Source organism: Vanellus vanellus, assembly GCF_965231255.1.
Source record: "Vanellus vanellus genome assembly, chromosome: 18".
NCBI lineage: Eukaryota > Metazoa > Chordata > Aves > Charadriiformes > Charadriidae > Vanellus > Vanellus vanellus.
This window is the reverse complement of record NC_138923.1, coordinates 3937929-3955027: the sequence shown is the minus strand read 5'-3', so window position 1 is coordinate 3955027 and position 17099 is coordinate 3937929. Positions and strand designations below refer to the sequence as shown.

Here is a 17099-nt window from a genome sequence, read left to right as displayed (position 1 = left end):
AGACCCCTCGCAGTATCATTTTGCCTCTGTGAGATGCAGTAGCTGTTGCTTCCCTCTCTGGCCTGTTCCATGGAACCTGCCATTTCCCAGTAAAACCAGTGGTATGCTGATGTTTAAAATAAGATAAAATAAACCCCTAGTATTACAGCGTATAGCTGAAGACCACCCCTGTTTAAGCATTGCCTCTGGTGAGCCACACAATGTAAACAGTCTGTTTGATTAAACCATCTCTAGCAAGAGGACTTTGGGGAATTCCAGTCTTTCCCAGCGCAAAGAAGAGCAGAAGATACTCTGCTCTTCATTAAATCGGAGCTCTTCAAAGGGCAAGAATGAATCGCTCAACTTTCCTCCTAGGAGAAACTGTTGATAGTTACCCTGGAATTCTTGGAGGAAGCTCACCAGTATAAATCAGGTCCACTTCTGCCCCCCTCCCATAATTTAATCTGTTCACAAGCAAAGGGATTGTGCAACAACTGATAAACTCTGTCCACGCTGCAATATGAAATGCTCATTTCTGATTGTCTTTCCCCCCGTTGGGGTGGGAGGTGGAGAGACCACACTGGAATAGTCTTACAGATAAGGCTATTAAATACATGCCAGAAAATATTTGTACAATAAGAGAAACTGCTCTTTCAACAAAAAGCAATAGATAAGACTATTTTAAACCATCCCATTTTAAAGTACGGAGATTCTGCCAGAACTGGAAACCTTTCGTAATACATCTAAACCATCAAGGCTCTTAGGACTAGAAGTGGGACCACAACTTTCACATGTATTATATCTGTAAAAGCTCCCTTATTCCCAATTTCAAAAGACACTCCTTATGGAAGAGGGGGAGCCTGGGATGGTGACATGAGCACTGCGTTCAGACCACGACTCTGCACAGGTGAGGAACCACAGCCCTGACCAGTGCTGCCTCCCTCACTCCCAGAGCTTTTCTTGATTTTATGATCTTACCCATGCATTTTGAAGAGCCAGAAAGGCTTTTTAGAGCATCCCAGTGTCTCCTGGAAGGAAACAAACATGTATTTCCCTCACCTCCTACCTGAGACCACCAATGTGCAGTACTAAAGGCACAACGTAGGAGCAGTCACAAGAAGATGGACTATTTCTTGGGTTCCCCCTGTGCTGTAGGGAGTTTGGGGGATCTCTGTGTTTTCCAGCTGACAGCACCATTACGATACCTGTCCGTCCCTTGCTCCAGAGCTCACGGTGACTCCACAGCCCCGTGTTACCTGCTTCCTTGGGTCCTGCTCGCTCCTACCTCCTTAAGCTGGTGGTTCTGTGAGAGCGATGTGCAACACCAGATGCATCGGCCTCGTGCTCAGACCATAGTAGGGCAATTATCCTTTGGGCTATTTTAGTCCTTTTACAGCCTTTGCGCAACTCAAGAGCAACAGTTTTGCCAGGAGCCAGGATCTAGATTTCAGTCTTTAAGAAGACAAAATCAGTGGATTTATCAAGAAGAAATTCTCCAAGTTCACTGAAGCTAGCCTCCCGCTCCGGCTTCCCGAATACCGTCCATGCAGATTTTAAGGCAAATCGAGACTATAATTTTACTCCCTTTTTTTTCATATTTTCCGTGATGAAGGGAAAAGTAGAGAAAGATGCATAGTTAGACAGACAGGCAGACATCTCATCAAAGAAACTCCTACAAGCAGATGCAGAGTAGGAAACATCCAGCAACGCTGCTGGCTCCAACCCACAGCCTGGACCCGAGTGCATGGTTGATTCTCATTAACTAACTCTTCTTCCTGTGAACTTCCTCTGAGGGTGTTTGTTTATAAACAGAGGAGGGGATATTATTGCTGGAGATGGGATGGTATGGGAGGGGGTGAAGGAGTTTGGGGCCACAAGACTGGAGAGCAGAGTTCAGAAGTGTTTGTTGCCGGAAACACAAAGGGCTCACTGTAAAAACGGTATACGGCCTAATTTCACAGTCTGGAGGGATTACGGTAGGTATACGCAGAAAATGCTCCAAAAAGTAAAAACAACCCCACATTGTACAAATGTTTCCCACTGCATCACCGTAACCATTACACACCCAAATTAAACCATCGACAGCGGTGACGGTGGTTGTTCTCCATGACATCCACTTCTCAGCTTGTTCATATTCCCCATTGCATACACTCTTGTCTCTGCCTCAAATTCGACATGTTCATCGGTCTGGAGCAGCCCCGATTTCCTCTCCAAAGGAGTTACTCTAGGTTTACATTGGTGTGTTCAACAGCAGAATCTGGCTTGTACTGCTCACCCTTCCCTCTGCCAAGTACATGTTTCAAAATCATGTGCGTAATGCATTTAGTTAACATTTGCTTTTTCTCCCAGTACTCCTTTTCTCCCTGAACATCTCCATTCATGAGCTACAGCACAGGAGGCTTCCAATTCTTGTCTAGTTTACACTGAAAATAATTCCCATTAAATTATCACTGGTGAAAGGTGCTGTTCTGACCTCAGAGAGGCCGCTCTGTTTCTCCACAAGACAGATGCAATGTAAGACAGTAGTAATGTGAGCTCCAGATTTCAGCCTTAGCCCCTCACTCTGTACAAGCACAGATGCTGCCGAATTGAGAACAAAATTGCGTGGATTGTATGATGTACAGCCTCCCCCTTGACGCTCCCGACAGAAACACGGGTTGTTTAGCCATGGAAGTGTGTGCTCCATGATGACCCTCCCCAAAACAGCCTGGGGCACTAACACGCTGTGTGCAAAGCCCCTTCCGCAACCACTCACCTGCTCCGTATTTAAGTGTAGGGGAAATGAGTTATTTTTGCCTGTAATTAATAACCCGAGATACCCAGAGACAGATTTCCAGCATTTCCAAGGAACATGCTTAGCGGTTCCAACTTACATGTTTTACAAGCTGTTTCGGCAAGTCAATATATTAATCCATGTACAGATGTATCAAAAACATCAAAGTATTCAAATTTAAATAAGAGCACTCTGAACTAAGGGGCTTCAGTGATATTTGCTTTTCTCTCCCATTATGGGCTGCATACGCTGTTCCACTTGAGACATATGATAATTCATGCTGATTCCAACCTCACCAGCACGTCTAGGTGAGACCGTCTGATTTTCTGCCATCTTCAAAGAGCTCATGTCACAAATGCCTTCTTCACCCGTCCCCTCGTGTTACCGGTGCTTTCCACAGTGGGACAGCAGGTGAAAGACTTCATAACCACCATCAGCTCAGTACAACAGTTACCCAGTGAAGAATCGGCAGCAGCTCCAAGGAAACATCCTAGAGGAATTAGGGTGTATTGACTTCACATGGAAAACAACCCAGGCTGAGGAATAACTATCATCATCCCTAAAAAACCCCAAGAGTTTAACAAAAGGCCAAGCCTGCTGGGATTTGTTTCTAGCTCTGTCACCAACAGACTTCCAAATCTTGGACAAATCAGAGCATCCCTCCGTTCCTCAGTTTCCCCAATTTTAAGGGCAATGTTCTCTCACGCCTGAGAAACTTACCACCACCAGCAGCAGGATGTTTTGGGGCAGTTATCAGGACTACAAAATTGCAATCTTACTGCAACAATAAACAAAAAGAACTGTACTAGGATACATTAGAACAGGAGAAAAAAAAACCAACAACCTACATTGAAAACTAAGTAACACTGGTAACAGTGAAGGCCTTTCCTTTCCATTTCTTTCCCCGTCTTAAATAAAACAAACAAAATTATGGTGATAAGATCTCTTTCCTCAATCCAATGGATGATCTTTGTGAATATGCTTCCAACACTAACAGCAGAGAATAGGCAAGGAAGAAAGCGAAGCAGGAAAGAAGCCTGCAGCTGATGCTCGGTGTCAGGAACAGGGCTGCTCTTCTCCCAATTCCATGACGACAGAAGACTCCCGGGAATCAGATGAGGGAGGGGAAGATGGGTCAGAGGAGAGAAATCCATATGGGAAAGCAAATAAAGAGACAATAAATTAGATAAGGAAAAGGAGGAAAAACACAGCAGAGGGGAGGAAGGAGAAGAGATAAAAGAGCCCAAAGTATCACTCAAAGGGAAGACTCAAGGAAAGCCTACCAGACCCCAGGAGTTAATCAGCAAAGAACAGAGTGGTTTTCTTCTCTAACACAGCAATCCTTTTGCTTTCACGAGCTGGTATCATATCTCTCAGATGCTGCTTCACCAGGCCAGTTCCAGATGCTTCTCAGTTTCACTTCACCCTCACTCCCTAATTGTGAGAACAACCGCTCGCTCCTTGTTTGTGTACCGCTAGGATGGATATTAAACAGAACAATATCAATAATTCCCGGAAAATATGCATGAGCATATGCCTGACTGAGCACACAAACACACAGCCTGCTTACCCTCTGTTCCCACAGCAGTTGGCTGAAGCCACCAACCTGGTGGCCACCCTTGGTCTGCAAGGAGGGGACGCCACCCTCCCGCGGCAAAAGAAGATGAGAACTAGAGAGAGCACAAGGTTACCCGCGGCACAGGCATGCTAGGGAGGAGGAAACCGGCAACGGTGCGGAGCAGGAAGAAGGGAAAGACGGGGGAATCGAGGACACCAGATAGGAGAGAAAGAACTGAGACTAGGATGGTGATAAGAGAGGGTGGAGGGATTGGATGGGAAAGTTACACACTTACATCACCCAGCAAAACAGAAAACCGGACAGCATGTTTTGAGTAAGAGCTCGGTTTAATACTGGGAAGGAAAAAAAAAAAAAAATAAAAAAAAAGAAGAGAAAGGTTGAAAGAGACAGAGGCCAAAGTGGGATTTGGAGTATAGCAAAACCAACTAAAATAAACACGTCCCCTTCCCCTGGCCAACTTCTCTGACGTTACAGCTTTGCAATTTTTCTTCTCTTGTATCCAAAGCAAGAAAGGACAGCAAAATAAAGGATGTTAAAGCAAGGCCCATGGAAGGCTCCAGGCTGCAGTGGAGGGATGCTCTGAAATCAGAGCATAAGCCAGAGTCAGCCGAGGTCAATGGTATCTTTTCATGATCTTAACAGGTTTAGGATCAAATCCATGCTGCCTGCCTAAATCTAACACCGTGAATGAGTCCCCATTCCCACCAAGGGACAATCTGACTTGCATTTGTTCACAGTTTTAACCATGATACATACTGCACTCTCACTTGGCGCTGGCAACCTTATGGACGTGGAACAACCCTCAACTAAGCAAACTGTTCCGATCACTGTGAACAAGGACAGCAGAAACCAAAATTCTGGGATAAGATATTCACTCTTGTTCTCTTTTTAACTCGCCTTTTTGAGTTCTGCTCTGCTCGTGTTTAGAGTAAGAGTACTTTGACTTCATGGATGGCTTTGGGGAGAGTAAACTTTATAATAGGCACTAACATCAAATCAAAGCAGTTTACAAGATCTGCCACTTGTGTCAGAGTATGTAGGGAAATAAACAAGCTGCTCTTCCTTGATCACTGGAGTTTAAATGCTCTATTGATCTGGGAAAAAATCAAAGGTGCTTTGGAAATTGTGTGTGTATGTGCATGCATGCTCACACCAGAGAAAATGAAGAGAAATGTAGGGACAAGTAGAAATTAGCAGAACAATCAAGCATTTCTTCTCTACAGAAAGCCGAAATAAAACTAAGAATCATATCCAGATGTCAGCTACCCCAAGGAAGGGAAATGCCCATAGAGCAACACAAGGTCAGAAGAAAGGTACACCTTCATTTTTAGAAGTCTCGTTTTGGGGAAAAAAAACCAAAGAAACAAAAAGGACAGCACAGTCAATTGTTCTGTGCTCAGAACAATGCATGAAGCAACTACCCAGAGCCTTGGAAATAAAAAAGTCCAATATATTTTGCATATTTGAAATAGAAAGAGTAATATGCACTGATTGTGTAAAGACAGTGTTAGATGAAAAATTTGGTATTACTGAGAGAGGAGACTAAATGAAGGAAAAGATTATATTAGACCAGCTGATATACTTGAGAGAAAAACGTAGGTGGTTTTGGTCAAACAAGACTTTTCTGATCCATTTTCAAAATAATCTGGAATACAAAATTTGAAGAAGTAACAAGTGTAATAAAGCAAATGTGTTCATTCTTACTACGACGGGACGTAGGAACTGCCACACAGACTAAGACCAGAGAAGGGTGGGAAATGTTTGATAAAATATTTTTCTCAGGAAAAAGGGAAATTAATCAAAACAGACTATCTGTGGGAAAGGATCAGTTTTGGCAAATATTCTAACTTAAATTTTCAATAGAAGTTTCATAACTGTCAAAACACCTGATTCTTTTTTAACTTTCTGAAAATAAGAAAGCTGATATCTTTCACCAGCAAATGGTTTTCTTTCTCATAGTTAGCACTGTTCTAAACCGATGCTTTGGATCTTAGGTACTTAAGATGATGTCAATCTGTCCTTTTCCTGTCTTATATTATAGTGGTGACTCTTGGTCTTAGCTAAAGATCTTTGGTTTATAGTAGAGCACTGGGAAATTTTCTGTGGCCTGTGCTATATCAGAACCTACAAAGTGGATATTCTGTGAATGTTTGGACTAATTATCTGCTGTTATATTCCTGACACTGCAGGGGACTGAATTTGGCAACCCAGGTGGTCCCTTCTCTGCTTCTGCTCCTATAATTTCTATCAGAGAACAGAAAAGAGGAGCTGAAAAAACAATGGCTAAAATTGGAAGCAAAACTATTATACGGGAACATTTCAGCTGACCCCAGTCATAGAAGGGTTTATTTTTGTTTTTTCAATATGTCATTTTGAAAAAAGCCACTATATTTTGGCTCTTTTTTCTGGCTCAGGCCAGCGTGAGCAATGGAAATCCAAGGTGAAAGCGCTCAGTTAATCCCCCGGTCTTAAGAGCACCTAAAACCCGTTGGTCCCGCAGTATTTTTGTGTTAAAGCCGCTCAGGCAGGCATCGGGGTTGCACCTCTCTTGTGACAGACCCGAGGAGCCTGGCACCTCAGCCAGCCAGACCTGGGCTCCAAAGACGGCATTTCTCCACCAAAAATCCCTGCTCCACCCAGCTGGCGGGCCCCTGCTGTGTTTAGCCGGGGTCAGGCCCCTGTGACCAGGGAGGTGCCCGCCGGCGCTTCGGCTCTTTGCTGTTCGACGCACCCGGCCAAGGATCCCTCCCGCCCTTGGCAAAGGCTAACGAGCACACGAAGCTCCTGGGAGCAGCACCACCAGACTCCGAGGGCTTCTTTGAAAGCAGAGACCTGTCCTGTTCTTCACGAGAAAGGTGAGAGGCACCTACCTTCTTGGGGGTGTTTGGGGTTAGGGTCCCCAGGGAGCCAGCGTCACTCCTCCCAGCTGCTCCAGCGCTCAGCGAGACCTCTGGGATTTGGGACTCAAGAGCATCCCTCACTATGCCACGTGTGGCTGTGGGCACCTCCGCCTCCGTTCAACGCGGCCGTGGCCTCGGGATCCCCTTGGCCATCTGCAACGTTCCCCTGGTGCCATGCGGAGAGGCGACGTGGGGACCCGGAGAGCGGCTTCAACCTGATGCGGTAACTTTCCGGCATCCGAATCACCGACCAGGTCTGTGTTTCCGTGATGGCTTAGCGTGCGAAGGTTCTCCGAGGGCTGCTTCTCGCCCTCACCGAGGCCCTCCCGCCGCAGCTCTGCTCTGTGCTTCTCCAGACGTCTCCACAAATCCCTGCGGAGAGCCCCGCTCCCGCTCGCTCTCCAAACACCATCCCCTCCGCTTGCTTTCTGCCTCACGCGAGTTTTCCTAACTGAAACAGGCTGGCTTGAAATAAATCAGGCTGAAACGAAGCTTGGAGAGGTGAGCTCAGCCCGGGACACATCTCAGTGCCTGCAGGAGACAGCCATACCTCATTTAGGAATCTAAATTTACCATCCTTCACGCACACAGTCAAATTTCCCTCTTTCTTTTATTACCATTTTATTAATCAGAGCAGCCTACATGTAAGTCCTTTAAGAAAAGAAAAAGAACAACAACTCTCTTCTAATTGCTGTTCTGACTCCAGTGTGTAGCTGGTCAAAAGACCAGTTAAAATTGGAAGTCTTGCGGAAAGAAAAATTCTTTTTCTCTTCCAGCTTCTGACTCTTGTCCCAGCTTCTGCAGGCTGAAGGAAATGTGCCGTTCACATGCAAATATTTAGTAAATGACAAGCTATTAGTGGCCTATTAGTCATGCCTTATCCAGAGCCGTAACTGTGAGGTGGCTAAAACCGTTTGAACCCGTCTCCAGGGAAGCCAACACCACACAGCTACCTGTAGCCTCCAGCAAGGGCGCATTGGAGGCTTGTCACCCTGAAGGAGCATCTGGGCAGGTGTTCAAGCTCCTGTCACTTTGGTCCAGCCGTTAACGCCACTCCACCCATCACGTCCATAACCATGGGACCTGGCACACGCCAGCACTAATTAAACGACAGAACTACAAGCTTTACGTTTGACTTTATAGTCCTTCACTGCAGTACTTCACTACAGATCAAACCAAGAAAATTCATGCAATTAAAAGAGAACAGGCTGTTGAAGACAAGAAAATGCCGCACTATCTACCTACCGATTATGTTAATGCCGGTGAAACTCAGAATAAACCCTCTATTGAAGATGTCCTCAAGTTCCTAACACATCCTCTGCAAGGATCAGCTCCGGGGACAGGACCCAGCTCACCAATTCTACCTGAAGCGTATTAATTCACTATCAGACTCCAAAACTTCGGAAGGGAACCAAATTAACCCCCAAAAGTAAACATATATTTTTAAACCCTGTGGAGGGAGCAGACCTACGCAGTGTCAATTACATATCTTTATAATTGCCCAATTATTGGACCCCGACACAGATGTTTCTCAGTCTCTGACATGCAAGAGCTGTGGCTTTCAGTGAGCTCCACTGTGCTGATTTTGGCATTTCTTTCTCTTTGGATTCTGCTGCAGTTTTATGTTCACCAAGGACTGAAGTTGGGAAAACATAGGCACTCCCTTACATATGAAGCTTTCTTAAGTTGGGATCATGCTCTCTGTTGGCAGGCAGAGGAACAGAGACAGAGAAGAATGAAACCGGGAAGGGAAAAAAAAAAAACCCAAAACAAAACACAAATAACTTTCACTCTTCAGAGCAGGCACGCCTTCTTACTCCGGCTCCCGCTGCCGATCATTCATCCCACTCCTCTCCGCTCCCAGCCAGGAAAGAGTCAACATCTCATTCCTGTGAAAACATGAGCTATCCCGCTCCTGAGCCATATACCAGAAAACACAACTGACAGGGACTCAGGAGGATCCTGTTTCTTAGGATGGAGTTGCATTTCCACAGTAGAACTGAAATATCTTTGGTTACAACAGAAGCAAGGTCAACGGTGCTCTGAAGCGTCTTATTTTGCATGGCACAACTTGACTACAGTCTGGACCTTAACTCCTTCGTTCACAACTAGAGATGCATTCAACAACTCTACAGGGGAAAGCGCACAAACTTGAATGATTAATACCATGCGCACGTGTGTGTGTTTGTAAGAGGGATGTACTGTGCTGTGTGGTAGGTACGCACATCCAAGGAGGGTTTGTCCAAGAACTATGCGGCCCGGGGAGGGAGGCAAGTACGCACGAGCCGAGAGCTGCCTCCGCTGGAGAGCCGCACGGCGGGAGCCGCACAAACGGAGCACAGCCCAGCTCCGAAAACGCTTCTGAGCTTTTGCGTAACACAGATCAATGGGTCAGACTTCTAGTTTCCCAACAGCTTTCCCTGACAAATGCCAGAACAGATATCAGCGAAGTCAAACAGGGCGGCAATAACATCACTGCCAACCAGCGTGAAAATTGGCAGAGCCTGGCACCGAGGACTGCCTATCATCAGAGACAGGGCATGGCCCGGCACAATGACGAACCCACTTAACAGCGCTGTAAAATTAGCCATTTATGAAAACAAATTGAATACTGCAGCAGAGGGTGACGTAAGGAGAGTTGGCTCCAGACAGAAACAGAAACTCCTGTAGCCTGGATTAGCAGAAGAGCTCCGTTACATCAGGGCTCAGGCGTAGAAGCTGATAACAACTTGGGTCCTACATGAGATTTTTAACAGACACAAACAGGCTTCCCCTATAGGCACACATGTAGCTCCTATATGGTTTGCAGTGACTACTTATATGCCAGCAAGGGGGGCTGGAAGGGGAGCAGTCAACGCAGGCAGAGGGTGGGGGCAGAAAGTAGATGAAGATACAAGGACGACTCCAAAAAAGAGGTGTCTTCCAGTCAGTCCGGCCCTCTGCCTCAGATATACACAGTTTCCCACATTGCGGCTGGGATGGAAGTTGGGGAGAAACTCACTTCTGGCACTGTCAGCAAATTTAACCCAGTCCTTGCCCCCCCCAAACACCCAGAAGGGCTCTTGATTTCAGTGGGGTCCTACAGATGCAACTTCAACAGCAGAACAGGGCTCCCGAGTCTGTCACATCCCCAAACAGTGAAAATGAGAAAGCCAAGAGTTTTGGCAGCCAGAACCCTTGATTTCCTCATTGAGGGAAGCGTAATCTCTCCCTAAGCTTGCTGCAGGTCTGGGAGGCTGTGGTGTGCGGAGGATACTCCGAGTGAGTTCCTCTTGGACCTCTTCCAGGTGTTTACACACAGAGCCAAACCTGGCTCCTCTTCAAGAGTGCGTGCGAGGGGGGGAAGGGGAGCTTAAAAATAAAATAAAAATCACAAAGTCCTCCCGAGCTAAGCTGCAAGCTCTGCGGTGCTAAACTGGGGCATTTCTTTTCATTTTTCACAGCAGAATGTTATTTCCATGCATAAAATGGGTCAAGTGTTTTATACAGGCAACAACCCAACCTCCCCCGTCCAATTAAAGTATTTTACTACAAATGATCTTTGTGTGTGTTTGTCTGGGTTCCCTATTGCGTGAATTAGAGATACTTGCACCAAAGACAAACACGGAGTCTTAGGTGTTGGATTAAACACATTAAAAAACACACTGACCGCGTTTTGCCACTGATGAGATCCGTGTAAACCCAAATTCTGCCTTTCCTAACTTGAAAGAGAAGCACTTTGAGCCCTGGGGTTTAAGTTAAGACTGGGAACCAGAAGAGTGGAGTATGAGACAGCCAGGGGAAATAAAGCGAGTAGTAATCTATTTCACTTATGAAATTACTCATCTGCCTGTCCTACTGAAGGCAAAAGGGACCAGCCCATGCCCCGCGTCCCCTGCCCGCCCCGGCAGCCCCGCACACACCGCGTCCCCCTCCGCACGAGCGCGCAGAGCCGCTGGCACTGGGGAAAGTTAAGGAAACGCACTGCTGAGTTCATCTTAGTTTTTTGTTTTCCTTAGGACAAAGCAACTTTCTTGCGAGAGGTCAGTCGCGCAGGGACGGGGCAGCGGCGATGGAGATGGCGATGGAGAAGGAGAAGACGGCCGGGTGGCAGGGAGAGGCGAGCTGGGCTGGGGGAGCAGCCGCCGTACCAGCGGCACCAGCAGCCGCTGCCTTCTGGTAGGAAGTGACTCCAGTTAAAGGGAAAGGGGAAATCCTCCCTGTCTCTTTAAGGCATCCTAGGACATGGAAACTTTGTACTTTCAGGGAATCTCCTTGCCAAAAGAACTGTAAAACATGTCTTCCTCCCACCCCCCCCCACCCCCCCGCTTCTCTTTCTGACTTGTTTTCTTTTTTTTTTTTAAGGGCATTTCCATTTTCTATGACTTCCTTCAGAGCAAAGATGGATGTGGCGACATTTATAAGGGTTTGTAACCCTCCGAAAAGTATCCGATTTCACCACAACTTCACTGCACTTTATCACTAAAGCGGGGAAAGGGCGGGAGGTGGTGGGAGGGAGGGGGAGAGGGAGCGACCGGAGGGGGGGAAAGGACCCAAATTCATGATGGGCTCATAAAATTTAAATAAGAAAAGTGCAATATTCCTCATTATTGTTCAGCTCAGACAGCTTAGACTGGTAGCTGCTTTGAGTACTAAATGATTTTATGGAGCTATTTGACCTTACAATCATTTGTGTTACACTTGCCATTGCTAAGGGGAGACAAAAATACTCAACACATCCTCTAGCTGCAGTGCTAGTCCCAGCCCGAGCCCAGTGCCGAGGGGCTGGGAACTTCATAAACTCATTTGATTCATTTGAGGTTTCACAATAGCCAAAAGTTCCTTTATAGCTTTTTGGAAACCACATGCTAACGTTGCATCTAAGAAGGTAACAGAGAAGTACAGTAAAAAGCTAATAAAACTAAGGAAATCACATAAGGACCTTAGATATGCATTTCTTTGCAGCCACACACTAGACACATGCATTTGTTTTCATACATACGTACGAGCTACTTTCAAATGCTCTATTTACAGTTTTCCAACCTGAAAACTAGGTAAAAACCCACCATAAGAGCTCCCTCTCCTCTCCACACCTTAATCCGTACACACAGAAACAGAGAAACTCCCCAGGATACTGCCATTTCCCTATGTAAAAGTTTACATAACTTTTTCTGCGAGCAAACACTTTCAGACAGTTTGCCCGGCTCCAGGATTTCACCAAACATATACATAATAAACGCAGTCGAGCACGTTTCCACATGCACTGACATACAAATGTACATTGCAAGGCACACACGCACATTTAAATGTACACACACATATACTACACAGACGCACGCCTACAGCTGGCTGTTCTGCCGGCTCCCGAAACGTAAAAGGGATGCTGCAGCCACAGGCACGACGAACTACCTACCTGCAATGACAGCCGGAGATCTCTGTCCTCCTTCAGCTTTCAGCCACACTTGCAAAGTGAAGGCATCTCGGGGCAGCTCAATATCTGCCTTCAGCCGCAGCTGATCACCTTGTCCACTGAAATAGAGCGCCCTGCTCGGGGTAAGGGACTCCTCTTCGTCCTTTACCTCCCGCTGTTGCCTCCTGCGGGGGACATGCCCAGGCTCCAGCCCAGCAGTGGAGCGCCTTCCTCGGGCTAACCTGGTGGCACAGGTGCCCGGGGCCGTGTAGCGGAGCTGGCGGCTGTGCCTGGTGTCCCTTCTTGCCCTGCGGGAGCGCTCGTCCATCCCACATTCGGGTCCACTGGCTAGGGCTGTACAGAGAAGCGCAAGAGGCAGCAGCAAACTCCAGAGCTGCATTTCCAATCTTCCCCCCCCTTCTCCCCTGCAAATCCTCCCGATCTGCCAGCTTTGGGCTCCTCCTTGCCTTGACTTTCTTCTCTTGTTCACCCTTCTTGGTATTTGCTCTTTTTATAACCCTTCTCAGTTGCTTTTTCTTTTCTTTTTTTCTTTTTCTTTCTTTCTTTTTCCTGCTTATAGATTTTTTTTCCCCTTAAAACAAATAAAAATAAAATAAATCAAAACTCCTTCTTGGTTGAAATGTATTTCTCTGTTCTTCCTCCTCTATCTGTCTTCTTCTCCTCTATTCCTCCACAGCTGGAATTCCTCTCTCTCTTCTTTTCTCTGCTGGATTTTCTTCCCTTTATTTTTTTCTTCTTAAAAAAAACACACACACACACTCTCTCACACACACAAAACAAAACAAAAAAACAAAACACCCCCCCCAGCTTTCTCCAAGACTCAGACCCACTGATTTCCCTCCCCCCAAAAGATGCTCTAATCTATTTATTTTTTTGGCCTCCTTTATAACATAAGCCACAACCCCCTCCTTCCCCCCAACCTCCCCCCCTCCCTTCTTCTCCACAAAATGAAAGAAAAGAGAAAAAGCCCCTCAGAAGATGAGTAAACAAGAATATGCTAATCTACTCTAGGGTGCTCCACCTTCCCAATTGAATGATTCCCATTAAAACTGCAGGGATCATGACTAATCAATCAGCTTGAAGGAGCAGATAGCTCCAGAGGTTCAAACACTTTTGCTGTTTTCTTTTCCCCCCTTCTTTTCCTCTCTTCCTCTTCCCCCCTATCACTTTCCCCCCTCTTATTTATTTTTTAAAGACAATCGAGATGAATGGATCAATGTGACAAAAATCCTGCACCCCCCTTTTTGCAATCTCCCCAGCTTTCTTTCTCAGTCCAGTCCAAAACACACATTCCTTTTTTTTTTTTTTTCTTGGCAAAAGAGAAAGCTATTTCTCCTCTCAGACTCCCCGTTGCACTTTGCTGGTAAACCTTATGCTCCTCTGCAGCACATAAAGAGTCTTGAAACTTGAGTCTCAGATATTTTTTTAATTGCTTGCTTTCTTTCTTTCTCTCTTTTTCACTCTCTCTCTCTCTCTCTTTTTCTAATTCTTTCTTTTCCTCTTATTATTTTCTTAAAGTTATGCAATCAGCCGGGCTCCCCCTTTTGTGGTCCCCCTCAGTGCAGTTGTGTGCAGCTAATCCAAATGTTGCATCAAAGGTCCCCATCGAATCATCAGAAGCTAAAAGGAGAGAAGCTTTTTGAAGAGCATTTGCCTTCCAGAAGCTGTAGCAACAGAGCAGGATTTGGCTTTTGAATGCTCCAAAGACTCCTGGGTTTTTTGAAATAATAATAAGAATAAAAAAAAAAAATATTAATTTTATTGGTGGATTGAGTCAAAAAATCCTCTCTCAATATTGCTAATTTTTCAGTCTAAGGAATTCAGCTCCCCTGGTTTCCTTGGCTTAGTTGTAGCCACAGGTAAGGTTCTGGCTGCTTGCTGGTTTGTAGATCTCTGTTTCTGAGCTGGGACGTTTCTTTTTTTTCGCCTTTCTTTTTTTTTTTTTTAATATTTTTTTTCACTCTTGAAAGATCTCAAAAGCTCCCCCTGATGGCAACAAAAAGGATTTTTCTAAGTACTTAATAAGTGGAAATGACTTAGCAGTAGCACGCTCTGAATCTACAGACCACTGTTCCGCTCAGAAGTCCAGTAGAACCAAGTGAAATCGCACCAACTTCAGGCCCAAACCCTGTAACCCACATCATCCTCTTCTTCCATCTCAGAATTAACGACTGTCACACCTTACCTTCCTATTAACTTTTAACAGCAATCACGCAAGCGAGTTTTCCTGGGACTGTAATCTTTCTGCTTTTGCGGATTACCCTATTAGTACAAGTTTGTTATGACTACATACACTTAAAATATACACGATAAAATTAATGAAAGTAAATTTTTCAATGAGAAAGAGTTGTTGCATGCTTGCAAAGCATCGGAGAGATATTTTTCCAGTTTCTTACTAATTTGCAAACAGTCAAGAATGTACAATTGGCATTTTCAGAGATGTGGGATATATCCACAAAGTCCCCCCAGAAGCCCACAAGAACTCCAGCTGACCACCGCCTCTCTGACCATACAGACCGTCCCTCCGTGACAGCTCCACTTACAAGAAAGACCCAAAATACTGGCAACCTCTACAAAGTTTTTAACAGAAGACCTCAAAGCAATTAAGCCTCTCAACAACCAAGAGGAAATTGTCGGTTAGGAAACAAACTATACCACGGTATAAACTCCCATAAATGTCCCCAAGACCTCAGAGGGATGCAAAAAAAGATACTTCTGCGGACGTGCCTGCTCGGCAGAAACAATTTAAGATCAGAGCTCAAGTACTGCACTTTACTATTCTAATCTAATACACAGAGGACAGTGCAAATCAGACAAAAAATTCAAAAATGTAAAGCGAATCTGTTCAACTTCAAATAAGAGCTACACCAGGAAGAGCCCTGCTGCCGGGTATACTGCTTTCTCCACCGACAACTCCCCCAAAGTCCCCGGGAACTTTGCCCACGTCCAGTCTGGAAGAGCAGGCTCTTTAACTTCAATAATGCGGGTTCCAGTTTTGCCAGGGGAAAAAGCTAATTCTGTGAAATCACCATGTTACTTAAGGACATTAAGATTTGGCTGAAATCATCAAAGAAAATGATTGAAACATTTCCATTTGATGGCACTGCACCATTTCATTCTGAACATCTTTGACCTTCTATCTCTTACAATATTACTGGCAAAAGAAAGAGTTTCGCTGTGACCAAAACGCAACACTTCGATGCATCGGACTGCAACTCCAGTAACGAGTTCTGGGCTATTCTCGCTCCAAAGGAAGAGCCCAAAGCTCAGCTTTCTGTACTCAGGGAAGACAGAAGAAAGTACAAAAAGATGGAATTTACCTCCTGAGCACGAATTACATGTTCAATTGGTTTTATTTCTAAGACACAGCAAAAGCATAAAGAAAACGCGATACGTAAACTCTTGAGTCCTGAGTGACAAAGAGCAGAGAGTGGAAGAGATGTGATTTTAGGAATAGCGAGTAAATCTGGGATTCCTTAAGTCTGTGGGTCAGATCTAACTTCCCTGACAACAGATGAAATTCTACCCTGCACAGATGGACATTTATTCTCTGCTTAAGCCAGTACTTAAGTGATGTACGGGCCTTCTGGCAGGGGGGCTTCCACCCAAGGAGAATAATCCTCCTGTTGAACTCGAGCGGAGTATTCTCCTAAGTAAAGGGAGCAGGATATTGTCCTGCATTTAGAGGTATTTTCACAAGTAAAAGGAAAAAAGTACCAAACCCTAGATACATATAGAGAGACAAGAATTAAAATAGATATTTATGATATTATGCCAAAAAAATAGCATTGAGCTACATGCTGTATGCAGTCATTATAAGTAGAAATACTCAGCAGGAATCTTAGCCGAAGCTGCCAATAACTCCCAGGTTCAAGACTAGAGCTGAGTGAATAAATCATAACAAATAATGGTTTTGTCAAATTTCGACTTTTTTTCCCCCTATTTGCAAGCAGACTGCAAAACCTCTCAAATATGTTTGAAATTATATGCCCAATTCTTTCTTGTACTTAGTATTTCTCTAAGGCCAATTAGCACACAATTTACTGTAATGTACACATTTTCACATTTGTTCTGTGTTAATTAGGCAAGGAAGTCACACAGCGTTATTTTTGACTCCCTGGGGGTCAGGTTTAATCACTCATGGTATAGCAAAATTACTAATTTTACATATGATGGGAGATTCCACCGCTTGCAACTCTCCTTGTGAAAAGCAGCGTTGGCTCTTCAGATTACTCATATGAAGGTCAATTAAAAACAATGTTTCTTGAAAGTCGAGCTGCAAAGTCTGCCAGTTGCAGCTGAATTGAGGCCCTACTATTTCGGGCAAGTATTTGTACATATTTGTCCTCGCTGTGCACAACTCCATCAATCACAGCAGAGGTTTACATGGTTTTTACCCCTCACCGATATCCCAATCAAGTCTCTCCGAACTTGGCTTGGGTTGAGGATCACTGAAAC

General features: G+C 45.1%; 1 protein-coding gene across 1 annotated transcript in view; it reads right to left on the bottom strand.

Annotated features, from left to right (window-relative positions):
- PAPPA (pappalysin 1) overlaps positions 1-13422 on the bottom strand; it is a gene marked incomplete at its 3' end in the record, with an annotated part of 182185 nt that extends 168763 nt beyond the window's left edge. Inside the window, exon 1 of the mRNA XM_082492634.1 lies at positions 12624-13422. Coding sequence (XP_082348760.1) covers positions 12624-13020 — 397 coding nt within the window. The 5' untranslated portion in view covers positions 13021-13422. The remainder of the gene's footprint in view (positions 1-12623) is intronic.
- Positions 13423-17099: the final 3677 nt, after the last annotated feature.